Here is an 18012-nt window from a genome sequence, read left to right as displayed (position 1 = left end):
TCTATGTATGTGTGTATATATATATATATTTTTTTTAAACTTTTATATTTTATGATATTTTATCATATATATTTATTCTTCAATCTTTTTATGTTTTATGATGTTTTATCACATCATTTTATCATTTTATTTGCTTAATCTAGAATTTTTGTATTTTATGACATTTTATCATAGACATCTCTGTTTAATCTAGAATTTTACTTGTATACTTTTTATGATATTTTAACACATATTTATTTTATCAGACTGTTTACGAGTGTTTTCTCACCCTTTGCTGGGGTGTTTGGGTTTATACTGACACCCCTGCCAACAGGAGGACAGGGCAGACGGCGCCTTCTGCTTTCTCTGGTTTTTCTTTATTTATTTTCCACTGGTGTTTGTCTTTGTGTATTTTATTGTGTGGGGCTAATTTAATGTATCTTATTGTATTTTATTTCATTTGATTTTGTTTTTTTGTACCTTGAGCTGTCTTTGCTGTCATGAAAGGTGCTATATAAATAAAATTAATTTGTATTTGAATTTGTATTTAGCTGAAAATTGTGTCGGGGCCAAATTCCGAAGGACATGTTAAAATAAAATTTTGTTAAATATATTCCATCATTTGCCCTTTTTGTTTAAGACAGTTGAAAAAAAGGGATAAAAAAAGTCAATTAAAATCAAAAATTGTATTTGGTATGAAATAATCCAAGATTACTATTTTTTGACCATATAGTCCAGCTGTAGTAGCTAGATTTATTATTGTTAAGGCATCACAAATATGTCCAACCAGGAGGGGGTCCTGTGTCAAACTCTGGACTGCCGCTCAGCTGGGCTGGGGAAGCCTTTGCATTCTTGTGTACAAGCTGTAGAAGTGAATGAGAGAATATAAAACAGAGGTAGGTTAATCAATAAACAGAAATGGCTATGTAAATCCATCCATATACATAATTATATCTATCTTTCTTTCATCTGTCACTTCTACAGCTTGTCCTAAAGAATGCAAAGGCATCCCCAACCTTTCCATTCTGAGAAGTTGTGGCTTCTCCCATTAGAGTAGAAGTCAAACTTGACAAATAAGTGCTCCAGACAGCTGTATTTGTTCCAAATGTTTATTCATTTGTGTTTGATGCACTCTTAAACTCTGAGGACCAAACATTTACCTCAGAATTTCCATGCATTGATTATAAGACCTCAGTATTTCTGTATCTGTTCAGCAACTGCAGCAAAAACATTTTTCAATCATCTGGTTTTCCAGGCCCTTGAAACTGCTGAAACCAGTTTGGCCTCTTGGTACTTGGTGTAAAAGATCGGTATTTTTTTCTTTTTGTTATTAGTTGGACTTTAGGTGGATTTTCTGACCTTTAGCTCTGGACTTTTGCAAGTCAAGTCAAGTCAAGATGAATGCTCTAACTGCGGGTTCAACTTCAAAAATAATCTGCTTCCACCTAGACCTTCATCATCCTCACTCATCCACCTTCGTGTCTTCCTTCTCTACATCCAAGAACCATGGTCTTCTTCCAGGCCTCTCCAACTGCAGCATACTTTTACCCACATCATCACTGTTCCTGTGTCCAAACCATCTCCATCTGCTTCCCACTATCCTATCCCCAAATATGAAATGTCAAATAATATTCGTATGGTAACAGTTTGACACACAAGTGTAAAAATGGTTTCAGGCCTCAAGGATACTTTGATCAGCACAACACGTTTTTTATTTCGTAGAAATGTACTTCTTCACATTTTAAACCTGCAGGCAATTTAACTTTAAAACATGAATTTGTTGGGTTTTAACCCTAACCCACAACATTATCTACTAGTTCAGCTTGCACAAAAGGAAGCTGAACTAGACTCTTGATCAGAAAGTGTTTTACCTTATATGACTTGGTGTTCTGTTTGCATAGCAAGATGAAACAGGAAAGGGCTTAAAGATCTCAAGTAAAGATATCACCTCTGGTGTCTTTGTTTGACTCTATTTGTGCAGCGTCACACCTTTTTTTTGACGTGTTGATCGCTTGAGGGTAGTCTTTGTGATGAGATGGCTCAGTTTCATGTGTGTTTTTTCACAGATTGAAGCAGCAGCCAAGCTGAGATGGTACCCTTCATTCTCAGGGTCGTCTTCATCGCTCATATGAGCCACGGTAGGATTCATTTTTATCATCTAGTAACACGTTGCATTGTTTTATTTGCATGTTTTGATGCTTTATTTTCAGAATCTGTGACAATGCCTTCATTAAAAACACTTTTGGTTTGAAATTAAACCCTGCAAATTGTTTTTTTGTTTTACTTTTCAGGTTTTGTCGTTATCCAGTCTCTGCTTTACAACGTCTACCCAAATCAGTCAGCCATCATTGGCTGTGAACACACAGGCCAATCTGGAAATGTTGAAGATTTTCGACTCTATAGTATTTCAGGGTAAGTTGCCCGTCAAAACAAATCACGACACATCATGACTCAAGCCTAATACGTGTTTGTGCTGATGTTGATTTCAATAGACTTTATGTTGGAGGTATTTGGGGTAGATTGTCCACCAGATCAGTGGGCTAGAGTGAGTGTACGTCTTCAATATGGAAAATTGTGGGTTTGAGTCCACAGTCGGGTCAAAGTAAGGGCCAACATGCAACATCGACTGTTGCTCACTACTCCATCATGGGATGAGCTTTACAGAAATACTCCGGTTACCTCACAGTTGTTCTGTTGCATCAGAGATGGATATGAGACAGAGTAATGGTGGGCCTCTTTGGTGTGGAATCAATCATTTCATACTGAATGTTGGCAAGAAAAAAAAGAGAAGATTGTGGTTTTTAAGTGGGGCAGCAACATGCCATACCTTTTTTCCGTGTGCGCTTTTCTGTGGAGGTGGGGGAGAGGTATAAACATCTTGATGTTAATCTGGCCAACAGCTTGGGCCCTGTTCCAGAAAGCAAGTTATGTGAGTTACCTCGGTAGGTTTGAGGCTAAGAAAGCGGATAAGCTCAGCCTTCTGTTCCAAAAACAAAGGTATGTTTCAGGGAATGTTAAGTTGCGATAGAAACTTAACATATCTTTTGAAGCCGCTCTTAGCCAACGTGACCCACGGTGGAGCAGCGCTGAGCGCCGAGCACATTTTATGCATCATGTTTTTTGTACGGAACAATATTTGCCAAAATTATGTCAAATAAAATTAGTCAAAGAGTCAAAGGCTGATTGTTCTTTCTTTATTATTTATTTGCTGTAATAAAAAAAAGTGAATTTATTGCTTAATACTCCATTTAACAAATAACAGATTAAATGTTCACAAACTTTTTCTCACCTTACGCTGGTGCTCCAGCAATTCTATTTCAAAGCTGGTCTTTTTGGCATTACGTTGTAGAAGGTCCATCTCAAGGTCACATTTTCTAATTTGTCTTAGAAGAAGAATTTTATACAGCTCTCTGGCAGGCAGCTACAAAGACAAAGTAATTCCACATAATTTGAAGTTTGCATACAGACCAGATATTAACCTAAGAAATTGTAGCTGCAGAAATGTTCTTACACTCCCAAGATTCATGGTGGAGGTTCACTGACCCTGATCTGCCTTTACATCCCCAGCAATATTCCGTAAAATTGCAGTGACAATAATTATTTAATTTAAAAAATATAAAAAGGAGAGGGGACAGCCCAAAAGGTAATGACAGTAATTTAGCAGATGAAATTTCATATTCAAATTAAAGAAAAATTCTACTCACAACAGTCATGCTAAACCTAAAGGAAATGTTGTATTTGTGTTGTTTTGAAAAACTTTGTCTACATGCACACGTTTCATTTAGGTAGTTATTTCACCTCAGCAAATCCATCACTGAAAACAGCCGTCAGCCTCTCCTCTCACTTTTCTGTCAGTCGATCAGAAATTTAGGCCACAGACCGTTTGACTCATTCTGAATATTTTTGATAATATGTTTATTTATATGTTTGTTAATATGTTGAGAAACCAACCAGGACCTGTAATCTCGTTTTGTATTTCAGAAATAATAAAAAGCTGCTCTGCCAGAAGGGAAGTTCCAACTGCGCGAATGTTTTTTATCAAGCGAGTTTAAACAAGACTGTCTTCTTGCTGGTCAACATTGGAGAGGAGGCCATGCAGCTCTCCTACCAGTGCGAGTTCACACTGAGCCATGGTGGTCTGTTTTACACCGCAACTGGAAAACCATCCAAACTACAAGGTAACTGGAGAATTTGTGCAGAGGTCTGTAGTTTCATTTAGTTTGATTTACCACATGTTCTTCTTTATCTATCTCTTCTTTGAAGGTCTAAAAAGCCTCGTTTCCACTGAGCGGTCCAGTCCAGTCCGGTATTTTCAGCATGTCCATTATAAAATAGATCCATAAAGCCGGACCAAACCGTACCACTTATTTAGCTCCCGTTGGTTGTAAGTCCATAGAAAAATGGACTGGATCGGTTAGGGCGCAGCTACTGCTGGAACCTGGTGATTGAAATTACAAAACCCTAAGCTCCAAGAAAGCAGCTGTATTCCTGTCAGCCGCCCGCAATCTTCTCTCAGACAGCATGAAATGCTTTTTATCTGCAAAGAACCAAAAGGCAAATGAAAAAATGAGCTGCTGGATCACCTCCATTGTTGATGTTGTTAGTTTCACCCCACATGCATCGTGAGGATCCAACTTGGATTAGAAACGTTTGCCTGAACTGCCTGGACTATTCTAAACCGGACCGCACCGCTCAGTGGAAACAAGGCTGGAGCGTTTGACACTGCAGGCCAACTTCAAACACAAAACACACAAATGAAAGCCCCAAGTGAACTATTTTTAGGAAGAAAACTTCAGAATAATGACTGAAAAATTCCAAATCAGATGAAAAGAACTGAGTTTTTCTGTCAAGGAGAAGATAGAACCGAGGATTGAACCAGTGCAACATATTCTTTTAAATCAGATCTGCTGCTAAATTACCGGTAGCATCTGTCACATTTTTACTTGTGTAGCAAGAGATAAGCCCTTATCCGTTCAGCATCACCTGTAACCACATGCAGATATTTTTGCATCTCTATTTCAAAAATTAAAAATAAAAATCATTTAGGTTTTGACCTGTGTAAAAAAAAATTAAATTGACGGAAATTCACTTTTACTGCTCAAGAAAGAGTTTAAAATGGATAACTTGATTTTTAAAAACATTTTCATTTTCATACACTTCTTGTAATTAATATTTTTTCACTTTTCCATGACTTCTTTCATCTGAATTATGGACAGTTTAGGCTTTTAGATTGACAGGGATTACATTTTTCCTAAATCATGTGGCTTTTTGCATTTTATATTTAAAATGGGCAAATATTATTAAAAATAAACATAGAAAAAGTTAATCTGGTGAGTAAAACATGTTCTAGGAAGTTTCCATGAGCATTTCTTTTTGATCTAGATATTTATTTTAATATTTTCATATGAAATATTATTTATTCAGAATTTTATTTTTACTTTTCTAACAGAAATTCTCTCTGTATGATTGTTGCACTTCATAATTCACCAGTAATTCACGTGGATGAAGCCGGAAAAAGTTACACTCTTCTTCCAAAGACACAGACTGCAGCACCTCCTCCTAACGAACAGATTTCCGTCCTGATGTGGATCCTGATTGGTCTGCTACTGTCAACCCTCCTGTACAGCAGCTTCGTCACCTGCTGCTACATCCGCCTTATGGTAACTTCTGTTTGCTGAATCATCGGGTCGAACCCGATCCAAACCTGATCCTGATCAGTTCAGAAGAATGACTCCTCTCCAAACATCTCAGCCGCACTGCCGGGGAAAAGTATTTATTCCCCCCGCAAAAAAACCTCTAATAACTTTTTACTTTGTGGAATCGATGACATCATATTCGCCATTTAAAAAAAAAAAAAGTAGTGAGCAGAGTGTCCCAACTGCTTTTAAAATCCAGGGCACTTCATAGTGCTGCACTATATAGTTTTTCAGTAGTTAGGGGATAGAGTGGGAATTTGGACATAGCCAATATATTTAAATGTATGTTTTAATACCATCAACGTTTTAATCATCAGAACATCAAGATTCATGAATAATCGTAAGACTCTCATCAGTTCCATTTTCACTTAGTGAAATTGGTGACGTCATGTTCACAGTTTGGAAAAACAAAAAGTAGTAAGCGTGGTGTCCGAATTACTTTTAAAATCCAGATCTCTAAATAGTTCCACACTATTTGGGTTTTTTAGTAGTTAAGGATTAGGGTGGGAATTCGGACGTAGCCTACAGCTCTTAAACCGTTTACGCAAGTAACGCAGATACTGATGCTACCTTCACACCAGACACCTGATGCACATTCAAGAATGCGCTAGACGCGAGAATTTTGAATGCAGAAACGTGCATATATGCACATAAACATAACTGAAAGTGGCTGCTTGAACACGTGTTTCCAAACCTGGTGTGTACGTAGCATGAAGAGCGCTGATACAGCAGTGACAGTACGGATTCTTTCATGGAGAAAAGCAGCTTTGCACCGCTATGATACAATTTACGTTAGTGGTGGGTTGTAAACCACTTTCTGTTAAGTGATTAAGCAAAAGGAACTCTCAGGACTCTCAAACTGGAATCATGTCATTGTTACCAAAAATAAAAAACCACCACAATCGTTACACAACCAGCCAGATCTTTCATAATGAACAGAGAAACCCACTTAAAAGAATATCTTTGTGGGTTTAATGAAGTGTTTCAGATTTTTTTTCCTGTTGTTTGACAGAGGAGCAAACAAGACATTGAGAACCCGACCTACGTGGAAATGAGGAAAGGTCCTCCATCCCTGAACAACATCTACGATAATCTGAGGCTGGGCGCGGCTACAGTGCTGTAGCCTTCATGATAGCAGCTGTTTCTGCAGAATATTTGGTGTCATGTCAAAAATGACCAGCAGGGGAGGACAAATCCTCATCTGCACCCCTGGAGAAGGTTCACAGCTTTGCATTTTGGCACCATGACATTTAAAGATCAATTACTGAAATGAAGCATCCATATATTCATCTTTATGTAGCATTGAGTTTCTAATGCTTTTTTTTCTATTTTGTCTCTCTACCTTTTCTCAGTGGCTTTTCTCATCCATACAATATTACTGTTTTTATCAAATATCTTCATTACTGTAAAAATGAAAACCAAACTAATTCAATTTAAAAAGAACTGTTTCAAAACCGTTCTGTGACTTCTTCATGACAAAAATCCAAAAATATTTGGAAATGTTTTCCATCCGTGAACAGAGGGGGGCAGTAGAGATCAGAGTTAGGAACATTCCAGCTCTGTCATGTTGTCAAAGGGGAAAATTCAAAAGAAAAAAACACTTTTGCAATCAGAAAAATGCTTTCCAAAAAAGTGTTTTCCACAAATTGAGTTCTTAAATCATATTTAATTACTAGATAAACGTCATTGTAAAATTGCAGGTTTTCAAAAATGGAGTTGCTGCCTAAACTGCCTAAATTATTTTAACCCTTGTGCTATCCTAGGCACTTTAACATTGGGAGTTGGGTCATCTAGACCCACTAGACAGTGCGCTGAACCTTTTTTCTTCAATGATGTGTGATCTTCACTGGTGTCCATGGATTACATGAAAGCTTTATCCACCTTTGTCATGGTAGGGAGAACACCTCAATGGAAGGGGGGGTCATCTAAGATAGCACAAGGGTTAAGGAAGTAACTGTCTGACTTTAAATTATGATTTACATTTCTTGTTTTTGTTATTCACTATGGCTTTACTTCAGACGAAATGATGGAACCTGCATCTTTCCATCAGGAATCAAATGAGCCATGATCAGAAATCGATTCCAGTTTTATTCTGGATTTTCAAGCATATTTGTTGCCGTAACAACCAACAAACACCTCGAGGTTGTGCTCCGCAATGTAGAAATATAAGGGGTTTGATGATTATTTTGATAAACAAACAAACAAAAAAACTTGATTTCCTTAGAACTGCAACATTTTTTCCCTAAATTTCATTATTTAGCTGTGTCAGCAGATTTTTTTTCCCGAGGGTTTTTTGTGTACCACGCCCACAATTTTATATTTTTGCGTCCAGCTTGAGCTTAGAATTCATGGATACCCTTTTGACGACATACCGATGAAAATGAGCATCAGTTGTTGCACAACGGACAACACTTCAGAGCAGCCAAATACAAAACCAATAGATATAGAGCAGCCACCAGTGTGTGAATTTGTGAATGTAAAGCACTTTGGGCCTTCGAAGAAGGTAGAAATGTGCTTTAAAAGTATACGCCATTTACCAGATAAGAACTCGTTCGTTCCGCCAGCCATAAGTTGCTGAACATACTATAAATGGTCTAGAGCAGGGGTGTCAAACCAATGAGTTACATCACTAGAGGAGACATCACGTGATTCCTCATGGGAGGAGCGCACCGCCATCTTGGTGAGGTCAAGATACTGCTTTGGTGAATGGATGTGAACATATTTTTTCCAAAATGCCAGCTCATTGTGCGGGTTTTAACTGCCTAAATTGTAGAAATGAATCTACAACGGAGGAAGGCATAACATTTCACAGGTAAATAAATTTTTTTTTAATATAAAGCTGCAGGGGCATCATTAATAGTACACATTTTGGCATGCATGATGATCATACTGCAGGGATAGCATGATCAACATGCTACTTGATGTATGCATAATTTGCTGTCGACATAAATGTAAACTTTTTTTAAAAAAACCTATATACAGTATACCAGTACTAGGCTATTATTGTAATACAGATTTATACATTTCTGACTCAGTGACTGAACATTTTTTGCAGATTTCCAATGGATTCTGAGTTAAGGAAAAAATGGGCCTTAGCTGTAAAAAGAGCTAACCCAGATGGATCTCTGTGGTTGCCAACAAGCAAGACAGTCTGGCTATGCTCTAAACATTTTTTGGAAACAGATTTTGACAAGACTGGCCAGACTGTTCGCTTGAAAGTTGGCACCATACCATCTGTGTTCGATTTTCCAAGTCATTTACAGGTGAACAAAAATAATTAGTGCTAATGGTCACCATAAACATTGTATAACCTTCTTCAAACAACATCAGGGTTTGTGGGCATTACCTTGTATTAATTATACAATAAAATCTTTGTTGTCAGGCATTACTGGTGATTAATGGGTTGGGCCCTTGGCCTTCTGCTCTGGCATTAATGATATCTGTCCTCGGGCCCAACCCATTAATCACCAGTAATGCCTGACAACAAAAATTTTAGTATTATTAATAAATAAAATGTATTTATTGTTTAAAGGAATTTATCCATCTTGCAGGTTGACACCATAAAACAGTTGAAAAGAACAACCAAAAACAGCAGACGTTCTACAGAGACTGCCAATGTAACAGAAGTGCAACAATCACCGATTTCAGATGAAGATCATAATCTGTCTACTTCAATAAATGTGAATATTAGTTTAATTCTGTTATATTCTGAGGCTGTAATATCAATGATAATATGTTGTATATGTGTCCACTTATTGCATTGATTAAGTTATTCTCTATTGAAATTAATTTTCTGTCCAACCGTCAGTCCTGTCTTTAAATAACGAATTAGATAAAATCGACTCATCTTAATTTGCAGGATCACACATATGACTTGCCTGATGCTGCTGAAATGAAGAATCGGTTGGATCGACTCAACTCCCAGAGAGAACATTTAGAAGAACAACTGAGAAATGTTCGGAGGAGAGAAAAACGAGCAAGGGTAACCTGTGATTGCCTTTTGCAAGAGCTCAGTGAAAAAAACATGTTGACAAGTGAATTGCAAGAAAAACTAAGTTCTTTTGCAGGTAAGTCATGTCCCTGATTGTGTCCAGCGCAAAACATTAGTCGTTTGAAAGGCATCTTTTTTTTAATATTTATTTTTTCACTGGGGAGGACCTTTACATATAGCTCATTTAAAAAAAAAATCAGACTTTCCTGTGGAACTTCTCCAAAAGCCAGTGCAGGAATAGAGTGAAGAACAATGTGATTTTGCCCTCACACTGCATTTCTATAGTCTGAAAGCTTATGATTATTTGATTTTGTTATGTGTTATTGTGAAACAAAATGTTCATACTCCAGTCTAACTGTGCTCTCTTCACCTTGTACATCTCCAGAACAGTTCTTCAAAACATTACGAATATAAATTTTTATATTTCCCTTTATCATCCTGACTGCAAATAATATTTCATACAAATTTTTGAAAAAAATTTATTTTCTTTTTTTGGTCTCCATAGATGGCTTGAAAAGGTGGACGGTTCACCAGGTTTTAATAAGGATGTCTTTGGGACCTTGAAAGAATTGCATGAAAAAGATCCGAAGAACTACACTCTCTGTAACATCACCCTTGATGCGATGGCAGGGCGTTCATTGAGCAGGGCGCTGTAAGAGACGGCAGCCACTCCAGCCGCTCCGCAGCACTGTTTCTCGTTTTTCAATCCTTTTTTTGTTTTTCTTTCTTTTTCTTATCCTACGTTTTACTGATAGGTATCCTATGGATACGGAATTTTTTTTGTCAATTTCCATGCGGGAACCTCCCAAATGGATAAATAAAATTGTCTATCTATCTATGGCAATCAAACACCAAATTGAGTATGTCAATGCTAACAAAAGAATGGTTGGTTTCGTGGAGCCACTTGGTGACCGGGAAGATGATGCCAAAGAAGCCCTCGTGTTTATGGCTGTTGGACTGCATGGATCATGGGAAATGCCATTAGGTCACTTCTTTACAAGAACCCTAAGTGCCTCGGCACAGGCACAGCTTGTTCGTCATCTGCTTCATCTTATGAATGAAACTGGAATGAGAGCAAGAGGATTGACAATGGATGGGCATGCCAGCAATGTTGCTATGTGTCGAATTTTGGGATGCAGTCTTGACCCACAAAGTTTGAAAACCTCTTTTGATGATCCAGCAAGCAGACAGGATGTTCATGTGTTTTTTGATGCCTGCCATATGATGAAGGTAGTTCGAAATATGTTGGAAAACTACCAGGTTGTGCATTCAGATGAAGGAAGGGTGTGCTGGCAACATATTAAAGATCTCCAGAAGCTTCAGGTTAGTACATTACATATAATGTTAATCAGGTTGAAATTTTTGCTTTGTTGGTTTTGCCTAGTATACATTTTAAGAGAACTTTGAAAATAAAATAAAAACACCTTTAAAGCACAGCACAGGGGTCTTGCTGTTTGGTTCGTTGAATATTGTATGATTGTTTATTAATTATCCTTATCCATGGCAGGATGATTGTGGACTTCGAGCTGGGAATAAGTTGACGCGAGATCATATTAACTTCAAGACACAGAAGATGAAAGTAAATCTAGCGGCACAACTCCTGAGCAGTTCTACTGCCAAAGCTCTGCGGCTGGCAAACACTTTGGGGCTTCAAAATTTCAGCGATGATGACTGCAACAGCAACAGCAACTTTCATTGAGGTAATTTTGAAATATCCTGGTCATGAATAGAGAATTGTCTACAAAAATTTCCATTATAAAACATTACCATCATTGCTTTGTTAATTTGCAGATGTTTGATACTTTATTTGACATCTTCAATTCAAGAAATTTGAAGTGTCCTGGCTACAAAAAACCCATTAGTGAAAAAAATTGGGAAGATATCAAAACGAAACTTCAGGAAATCCGTCTTTTCTTGTTGTCATTGAAAGCTCCAGAAGGAACTCCAGTGCATTCCTCGCGGTCAGGTAATCTGACTTCCTGATCAGCAATTAATTAATTTTTTATTAATTCATGCTTTTGTTTCTTTATTATGATTATGTTCCTCCGAAAAAGAATACTGTTCATGAATTAGGAACACCGCATATACAATCCTTAATTAAAACAAACTGCTTTTTAGAAACCTATTCATTGTTGGTCATCTTATTTAATATTTGTATTTCAGATTTATTAATGTTTTGGGTTTTCTCATAAACATCGAAAGTTTGTTGGCTTTGGTGCCTGAAATCCTACAAATGCAAAGTTTTCTCCTGACATATAAACTCAGCCAGGATCACCTAGAACTTTTCTTCAGTGCCATTCGGAGGGCAGGTACAAGGGCTAAATTTTTAAGTTGTTTAATTTGGTGTTTGAGGGAGTCTCTTGAGATGTGTGATTTTGGCCCTGCAGTTCATGCAACTATGTAAACATCACAGTTATTGTCTTCTGACTGCATCAGTTATTACTAATCGCAGTGAAGGCTGGTTCATGGCAGTGTGGAGAGTTCCATCAACAATTACTTCTAGCACGGTGGAGTGGATTATGTGTAAAATGCTCTCACTTTCGTTCAGTTCAGTTGTTGCAGAATTTATAAGAATCAGTTGTATTGTACATCGATGAAGTATTATGTTTTTGCAGGTGGCTGGAATAATAACCCAACATGTAGGCAGTTCAATGCCACATTCCGGCACCTTTTGGTTCACAGCGGGGTGAAAACTGGTACAAGAGGCAACATCGACAGTCAGGACAACACAGTGTGCCTGACAGTTTCCAAGACATCGAAATCAAACCTGGATGCTCCATCACCTTTTGTGGAAGAATCTACAGTGTTTGAACATGACTACAGCAAATGGGTCCTTCCTTTGCATTTGGAATTTTTGGTCAATATTGTAGCCTATATTGCTGGTTTTGTGTTTAGGAAGGTTATGTCTCAGGTCACATGTGATAGGGACTGTTTGGTGTCGCACCCTGCAAATTTCCAGCTAAATGAAATGTATCACCTGCTGAAGCTGAAAGACAACGAGGGGCTTGTCATACCATCTCAAGGTGTTGTGGATATCCTGATAGGGGCAGAGAAAGCCATCAGGTGGTCCCAGAATATCCATTCAGCAAGGCACATGTGCCCTGTGCAGGTGATCATCAATGGTCAAGTCGGAGTTTGGTGCTCTTGATGCTTTAAATTTACAGGTTCACATTACTGACAGTCAATATAGCATTGACAATCATTACTTTGATTTGTTGGAGTTACTTGTTCAAAGTTATTTTTGTTTAAGACAAGGCCATGTTGCCAAACTGCACAACTCTCAAAGCAGAAAAATTAACATTAGGCAGAAATACACAAAACTGATTACTCAAATGAATCAGTAGGTTAAGTCTATTCTTTTATTTATTTATTTTTGGGGATGTAAATCTATTGGGTTTTTTTAGGGTAAATCTTTTGTTGACTTATTATTATTTATTATTATTATTATTATTATTATTATTTATTTTTGATTTATGTATGATTATTTATTATCATTATTGACTGATTATTGTTATATATTATTGTTGACTTGTTTATTTACTATTGTTATTTATTGTTGTTTTTTACTTACTATAGATTTATTCATTTTTATTATTATTATTTGGATATTGTTGGGATTGTATAAATAATTTTATTACACGTCAAAGAGGTCTAAAATTATTAAATGTTTAGAATTTATTCTTTAAAATTTCTTTGTACATTTTTTTTATTTATAAGTTCAGCAACTATGCCTTATTAATTTCAGTTTGAACTTTGAAGGCTGATGGTTTGTCTTGTTTAACAACAACAAATGATGTGTATACATATATATATATATATATATATATATAATATATATATATAAAATATGAATATATATAAATGATATAAAAACAACTTAAATGCCACTAACGGCTATAGAAAGCATTGTCAAGTGGGTGCCCTCGCCCTCACCAAGATGGCGTCGCGCTCCGCCACTGCTGGCCAGGCTTCCAAACCGGGCGTGTCTCCTCTATTGATATAACTCATTGTGTCAAACATACACAATCAATCAATACGGCAATCAATGCCGTATCCGGCACGCCAAATGGTTCAATCTGCCCCAGTCATAAAGAGTAAATTATAAGAATATTTAAAAAAACAAGCACGTTTCTAGTCCATTCCTGTGGCGAGTTATGATTTTTTAAAGAAATAACCGAAATGTGCAATTCCGCCACTAGGGGGAACAAAGGCTAAGCAAAACAGGTGAAAATGCATATCTTTGCACCTGCCAAAAGTGAAACCTAATGACTCTTTGTCTGAATAAGATGCAGTTTGGTTCCCCGCAAGCCCCACTGCTGTTACATTGTCATAAGAATGATCAGTAGTTAAACCCTAATGACCAAGATATTGTCAAAAAGAAAAAAAGGGTTGAAGTGAAGTGCTGAGCTTTCCAGGAACAATGGACAAAGTTTTATTTGTTTTCAGAGTTGAATGCAAAACCTGCGTGCTTGTTATGTCATCAACAGGTAGCAGTGCTCAAAGAATATAATATTCAGCACCACCATGAGACAATGAGACAATGAGGAAAGTTTCACCATTTGCAGTTAAGAAAAGAGAGGATTTACCAACTAAAACCTGGCCTTAAAAAAAAAATGTCTGCATTTACTGCAGCGTGACGTCAGTGATGGAGCAGTGACAGACACCTGATTGCAGACAAGTTGGAGCAAACATCCAAACCATTTTCAGATGCTGTACCTATTGAAAAATGCTGAAGGCTGCCGAAGTCTTGTTCCCTAAAAAGCAGTCTGTCAAGGATTATGATTGCAGATACAACATCTCTGAGGAGATTTGGGCGCCATATTAAGGAATCCGGTCATTTATTGTATTTTCGGTCACTATTGATGAAAGCACAGATACAGATATTGCACAACAGTGCATATTTCTTAGAGGTGCTGAAAAGACCGTCATAGCAGAGTTTCTTGAGTTGATGGACACAACAACAGCTGAGGACATAGTCAGTTATCTTGTTACAGTGCTGGACCATGTTGGAGTGAACTGGTCAGTCTGGTCAGTCTGGTCACTGATGGTGCCCATTAAAGGCTAGGAAGAAGGCAGGTGTTGCCACAAAATTCAGGCAAAAACCAGGAAAAGATTCTTGGACATTTGTTTTGCACACTTGAATGACAGTAAATATGTTTCTGCTCAGGATCTGAATCCTGATATTAATGGCTGGCTGAAGTTTGAGGAGAGAACGGAGGTTAACTCCAAATTCTTGTTATGTTCACAAATGTTTGTAAGTTTAATTTAGTGAAATTATTCATTGATTTGCACATTTACTCTTTAGGCAGGTGTTTAATTTTTTCCATAGCCCCTCTTGAGTTTATTATAAGGATTGATTCAGTATCAAATGTAAAATATTCAGTCTAAATAAAATTAAATAAACCAATTTTTTTAAGGGAAATGCATTTTATTTTACATCCATTGGCCTCTATGAATAAATGTGTAATAATAAATTATTAGGCTACCATGTTGGCTGAGGCATTTTTTCCAACTGAATAAAAAAAACAGTTTTTTGATTTTATCTTACTGGTCTGGCCCACTTGGGATCAGACGCTTTGAGTGCGACCCCCGAACCAAAATGAGTTTGACACCCCTGGTCTAGAGAGCAAGTGTCTCTGGTTGTTATTTTTATGGGGTTGTTATTTTTGTGTGTGTTGTCTTATTCAAATCAAATCAAACTTTATTTATAAAATAGCGCTTATCATGCATTTCATGCAGCTCGAAGCGCTTTAACATTAAAGACAAAAAACACACAACATTACAGTAAAAACCCAACCCACCCTACACCCTTCCCACTCCCCTCCAATAAAGCACATGACCTACGACAATGAATGTTGACTACCAATGCAAGTTAAAATAAATAAATAAATAAATAAATGAATAAATAAATAAAAAAGCAAGCAAACAAACAAACAAACAAACAAACAAACAAACAAACAAACAAGGCTTGGCTCTGCTGCGAGGAAACGGCATTTGGGAATCTCTTCATACCAGGGGCCAGCCCGGCCACGGGAGCATCGCCACAGCGCCAACCCAGACCGGGACAACACCAGGGTCCACTTCACAGCCGTGAGGCTGCAAAATTAAACCCCAGCCGCCCCAGCAAGGGCAAGAACTGCAACAACAGCCACCGGGCAAGCCGGCAACCCTGGCAGAAAAGACTCCCACAAGAAACACTGGGGCTAAAATCACAATAAGATACTAAAATTATAAGATTTATTAAAAATAAATAAAAAAATAAATAAAATAAAAAAATAAATAAATTAAAAAAAAAAAAAAACTGAGAATAAGATGCATAAAATGAAATGAAATATAGTATAGAATATAGCCTATAATAAAACTAATAGAATAAATTAGCAGTTAAAATCAACTAAAAGCTAAATTAAAAAGGTGGGTCTTGAGCCTCTTCTTAAAAACCTCTACAGTCTCTGCGGCCCTGAGGCCCTCCGGCAGTCCGTTCCACAGGCGAGGACCGTAATGGCAGAACGAAGCCTCACCATAAGTTTTGGTCCTCACCTTAGGAACAACTAAGAGGCCAGCACCGGAAGACCTCAAGGTCCGCGAGGGCTCATATTTTAAAAGAATATCATTCAAATAAGAAGGCCCAAGACCATAAAAACACTTATAAACCATTAAAAGAACTTTAAAATCAATCCTGAAACGCACAGGGAGCCAATGCAGCGACTTTAAAATCGGTGTAATGTGTTCCCGCCCCCCTGGTCCTCGTTGCGAATGTTTATTCTGCTGTGTTCTTTATGTTGAAGCTGTGGGCTTGATTGATTGATTGATTGATTGTGAATTTGCCAAGTGAATGCCGTTCAAAATTCACAGCATCGAATTCCAAATTTTTTTCCACAGTAGCTTGCCATTAATGCCCGAGAAGTTACGAGACGATCGATAAAAAACCCCAGGACGAGTTTTCGTATGAATCCGGTACTAAAGGTGCTTTTTATTTAAAAGATTCAAGATGGGCGGCCTCTTCCAAATGTCAAAGGTCAACGAAACTTCTGTGTTGTTGGTAGACTCGAGCTGGCAGCAAGTGTGGGAAATTTTGTGAAAATTGCACAAACCAAAAGGTTGTTTTCCCATGTTGTCAAAAAACACAAAAATCGCCACAAAATTGCTGCCAAGCCGTAGCTCGTGTGGCCATCCCATAATGATTTCAAAACTTCCTTGGGATATCCCTGACACGTGTGTTTTCGTTTCATTACCGTATTTTGATTTATTTTATATACTCAATATATACTGGAAGAAATATACTCAATAAACAGTAATGGTACATGCGTGTCGCATGTCACATGACGGCCAACCCAGTCATACATCGATGGCGACAGACCTGTGTGAACGCCGGAAGCTAGAAGTGCGTACAAAAACCAATGTTCAGTACTGTAGTTGAAGTACTTTAAAGGTTCTGAGTAAAAACTGTGAAAAAGAGAGAATCAAGCTCTTAAAGGTTTTGTGGGTGGCTCTCAAAAGAGCCATTGTGGGTCGGTCCTTGAAAGACAGAAAACATTCTGGATCTGCCAGCTGCAGGAAAGTAGATCATGAAGGAGTTTCTCAGCTGGAGAGCCTCTCTGTTGGCAGCAACCTATTTGATCCCATGCAGCGGCTGGTCTTCAGTTACCAAAGCCTCATCACTGCAGGTTCCTGAGTACCTGATGAAGCTTTGCAGAAGACGAGAACTTCACACTCTGCTCTGGATCTTCAGTCAGGCGTCAATATAGACTCCACTGTGCAGAGAGCATCCAGAGGACATTCTTCACACGCAGCCGGGCTGCAAACTTATGTGCCGCTCTGTTTTTTAAGTCCTAATTCGGTGACCAGTTTTATCCCTGTGGCTAGATTCATTGCAAGTTTAACATCTAGTCTAGTCTTTTTACCTTTTTTTGTTTTTAACTATAAATACATTTTTTCTCCAAGAGGCTTTCTCAATTCTGAGAATTAAAGTTCAGAATAGAGAAAAGCCTCTTGGAGAAAAAGGAAAACATCTTAACTGAAAATAAACCAAATCCACTAAAGGTTGTTTTAACTACAAATTCTATACATATTTACATTATTTTTGTAAATTAATTTGTAACATGTATTTCATTTTATAACAATACAAAACATCAATACAATATAAAAAGAAATTATAATATTTAATAAAGGACAAATTTATTCCATAGGTCCTTATACAGAAATCTCTCCAATGCCTTTGTTCTAAATCTTGGTTTTCTACATATTTCATGTCTTTTTTTAGTCAAAATGAATTTATATTGACATGAACCTGCAAATTGAATGGTAAGCATGTAACTATGTTTTGGATGGGTGGGGGGAACCGAAGCA

General features: G+C 37.4%; 1 protein-coding gene across 1 annotated transcript; it reads left to right on the top strand.

The window, feature by feature from the left end:
• Window positions 1-1975: 1975 nt before the first annotated feature.
• LOC105356863 (uncharacterized) lies at window positions 1976-15977 on the top strand. Its single transcript, XM_011489986.4, has 11 exons — window positions 1976-2117; window positions 2271-2391; window positions 3961-4157; window positions 5470-5639; window positions 6688-8487; window positions 9227-9355; window positions 9535-9742; window positions 10172-10989; window positions 11174-11366; window positions 11458-11632; window positions 12282-15977. Exons 1-5 carry the CDS (start codon window positions 2069-2071, stop codon window positions 6796-6798), a joined length of 648 nt encoding a protein of 215 aa, XP_011488288.1. The 5' UTR covers window positions 1976-2068; the 3' UTR covers window positions 6799-8487; window positions 9227-9355; window positions 9535-9742; window positions 10172-10989; window positions 11174-11366; window positions 11458-11632; window positions 12282-15977.
• The last annotated feature ends 2035 nt before the right edge of the window (window positions 15978-18012 follow it).

The sequence above is a fragment of the Oryzias latipes genome, chromosome 21 (genome assembly GCF_053564925.1).
Source record: "Oryzias latipes strain Hd-rR chromosome 21, Olatipes_Hd-rR_3.1".
NCBI classification, from domain to species: domain Eukaryota; kingdom Metazoa; phylum Chordata; class Actinopteri; order Beloniformes; family Adrianichthyidae; genus Oryzias; species Oryzias latipes.
Note: the sequence above shows the minus strand (reverse complement) of the source record. Positions and strands in the feature narration are given on the sequence as shown.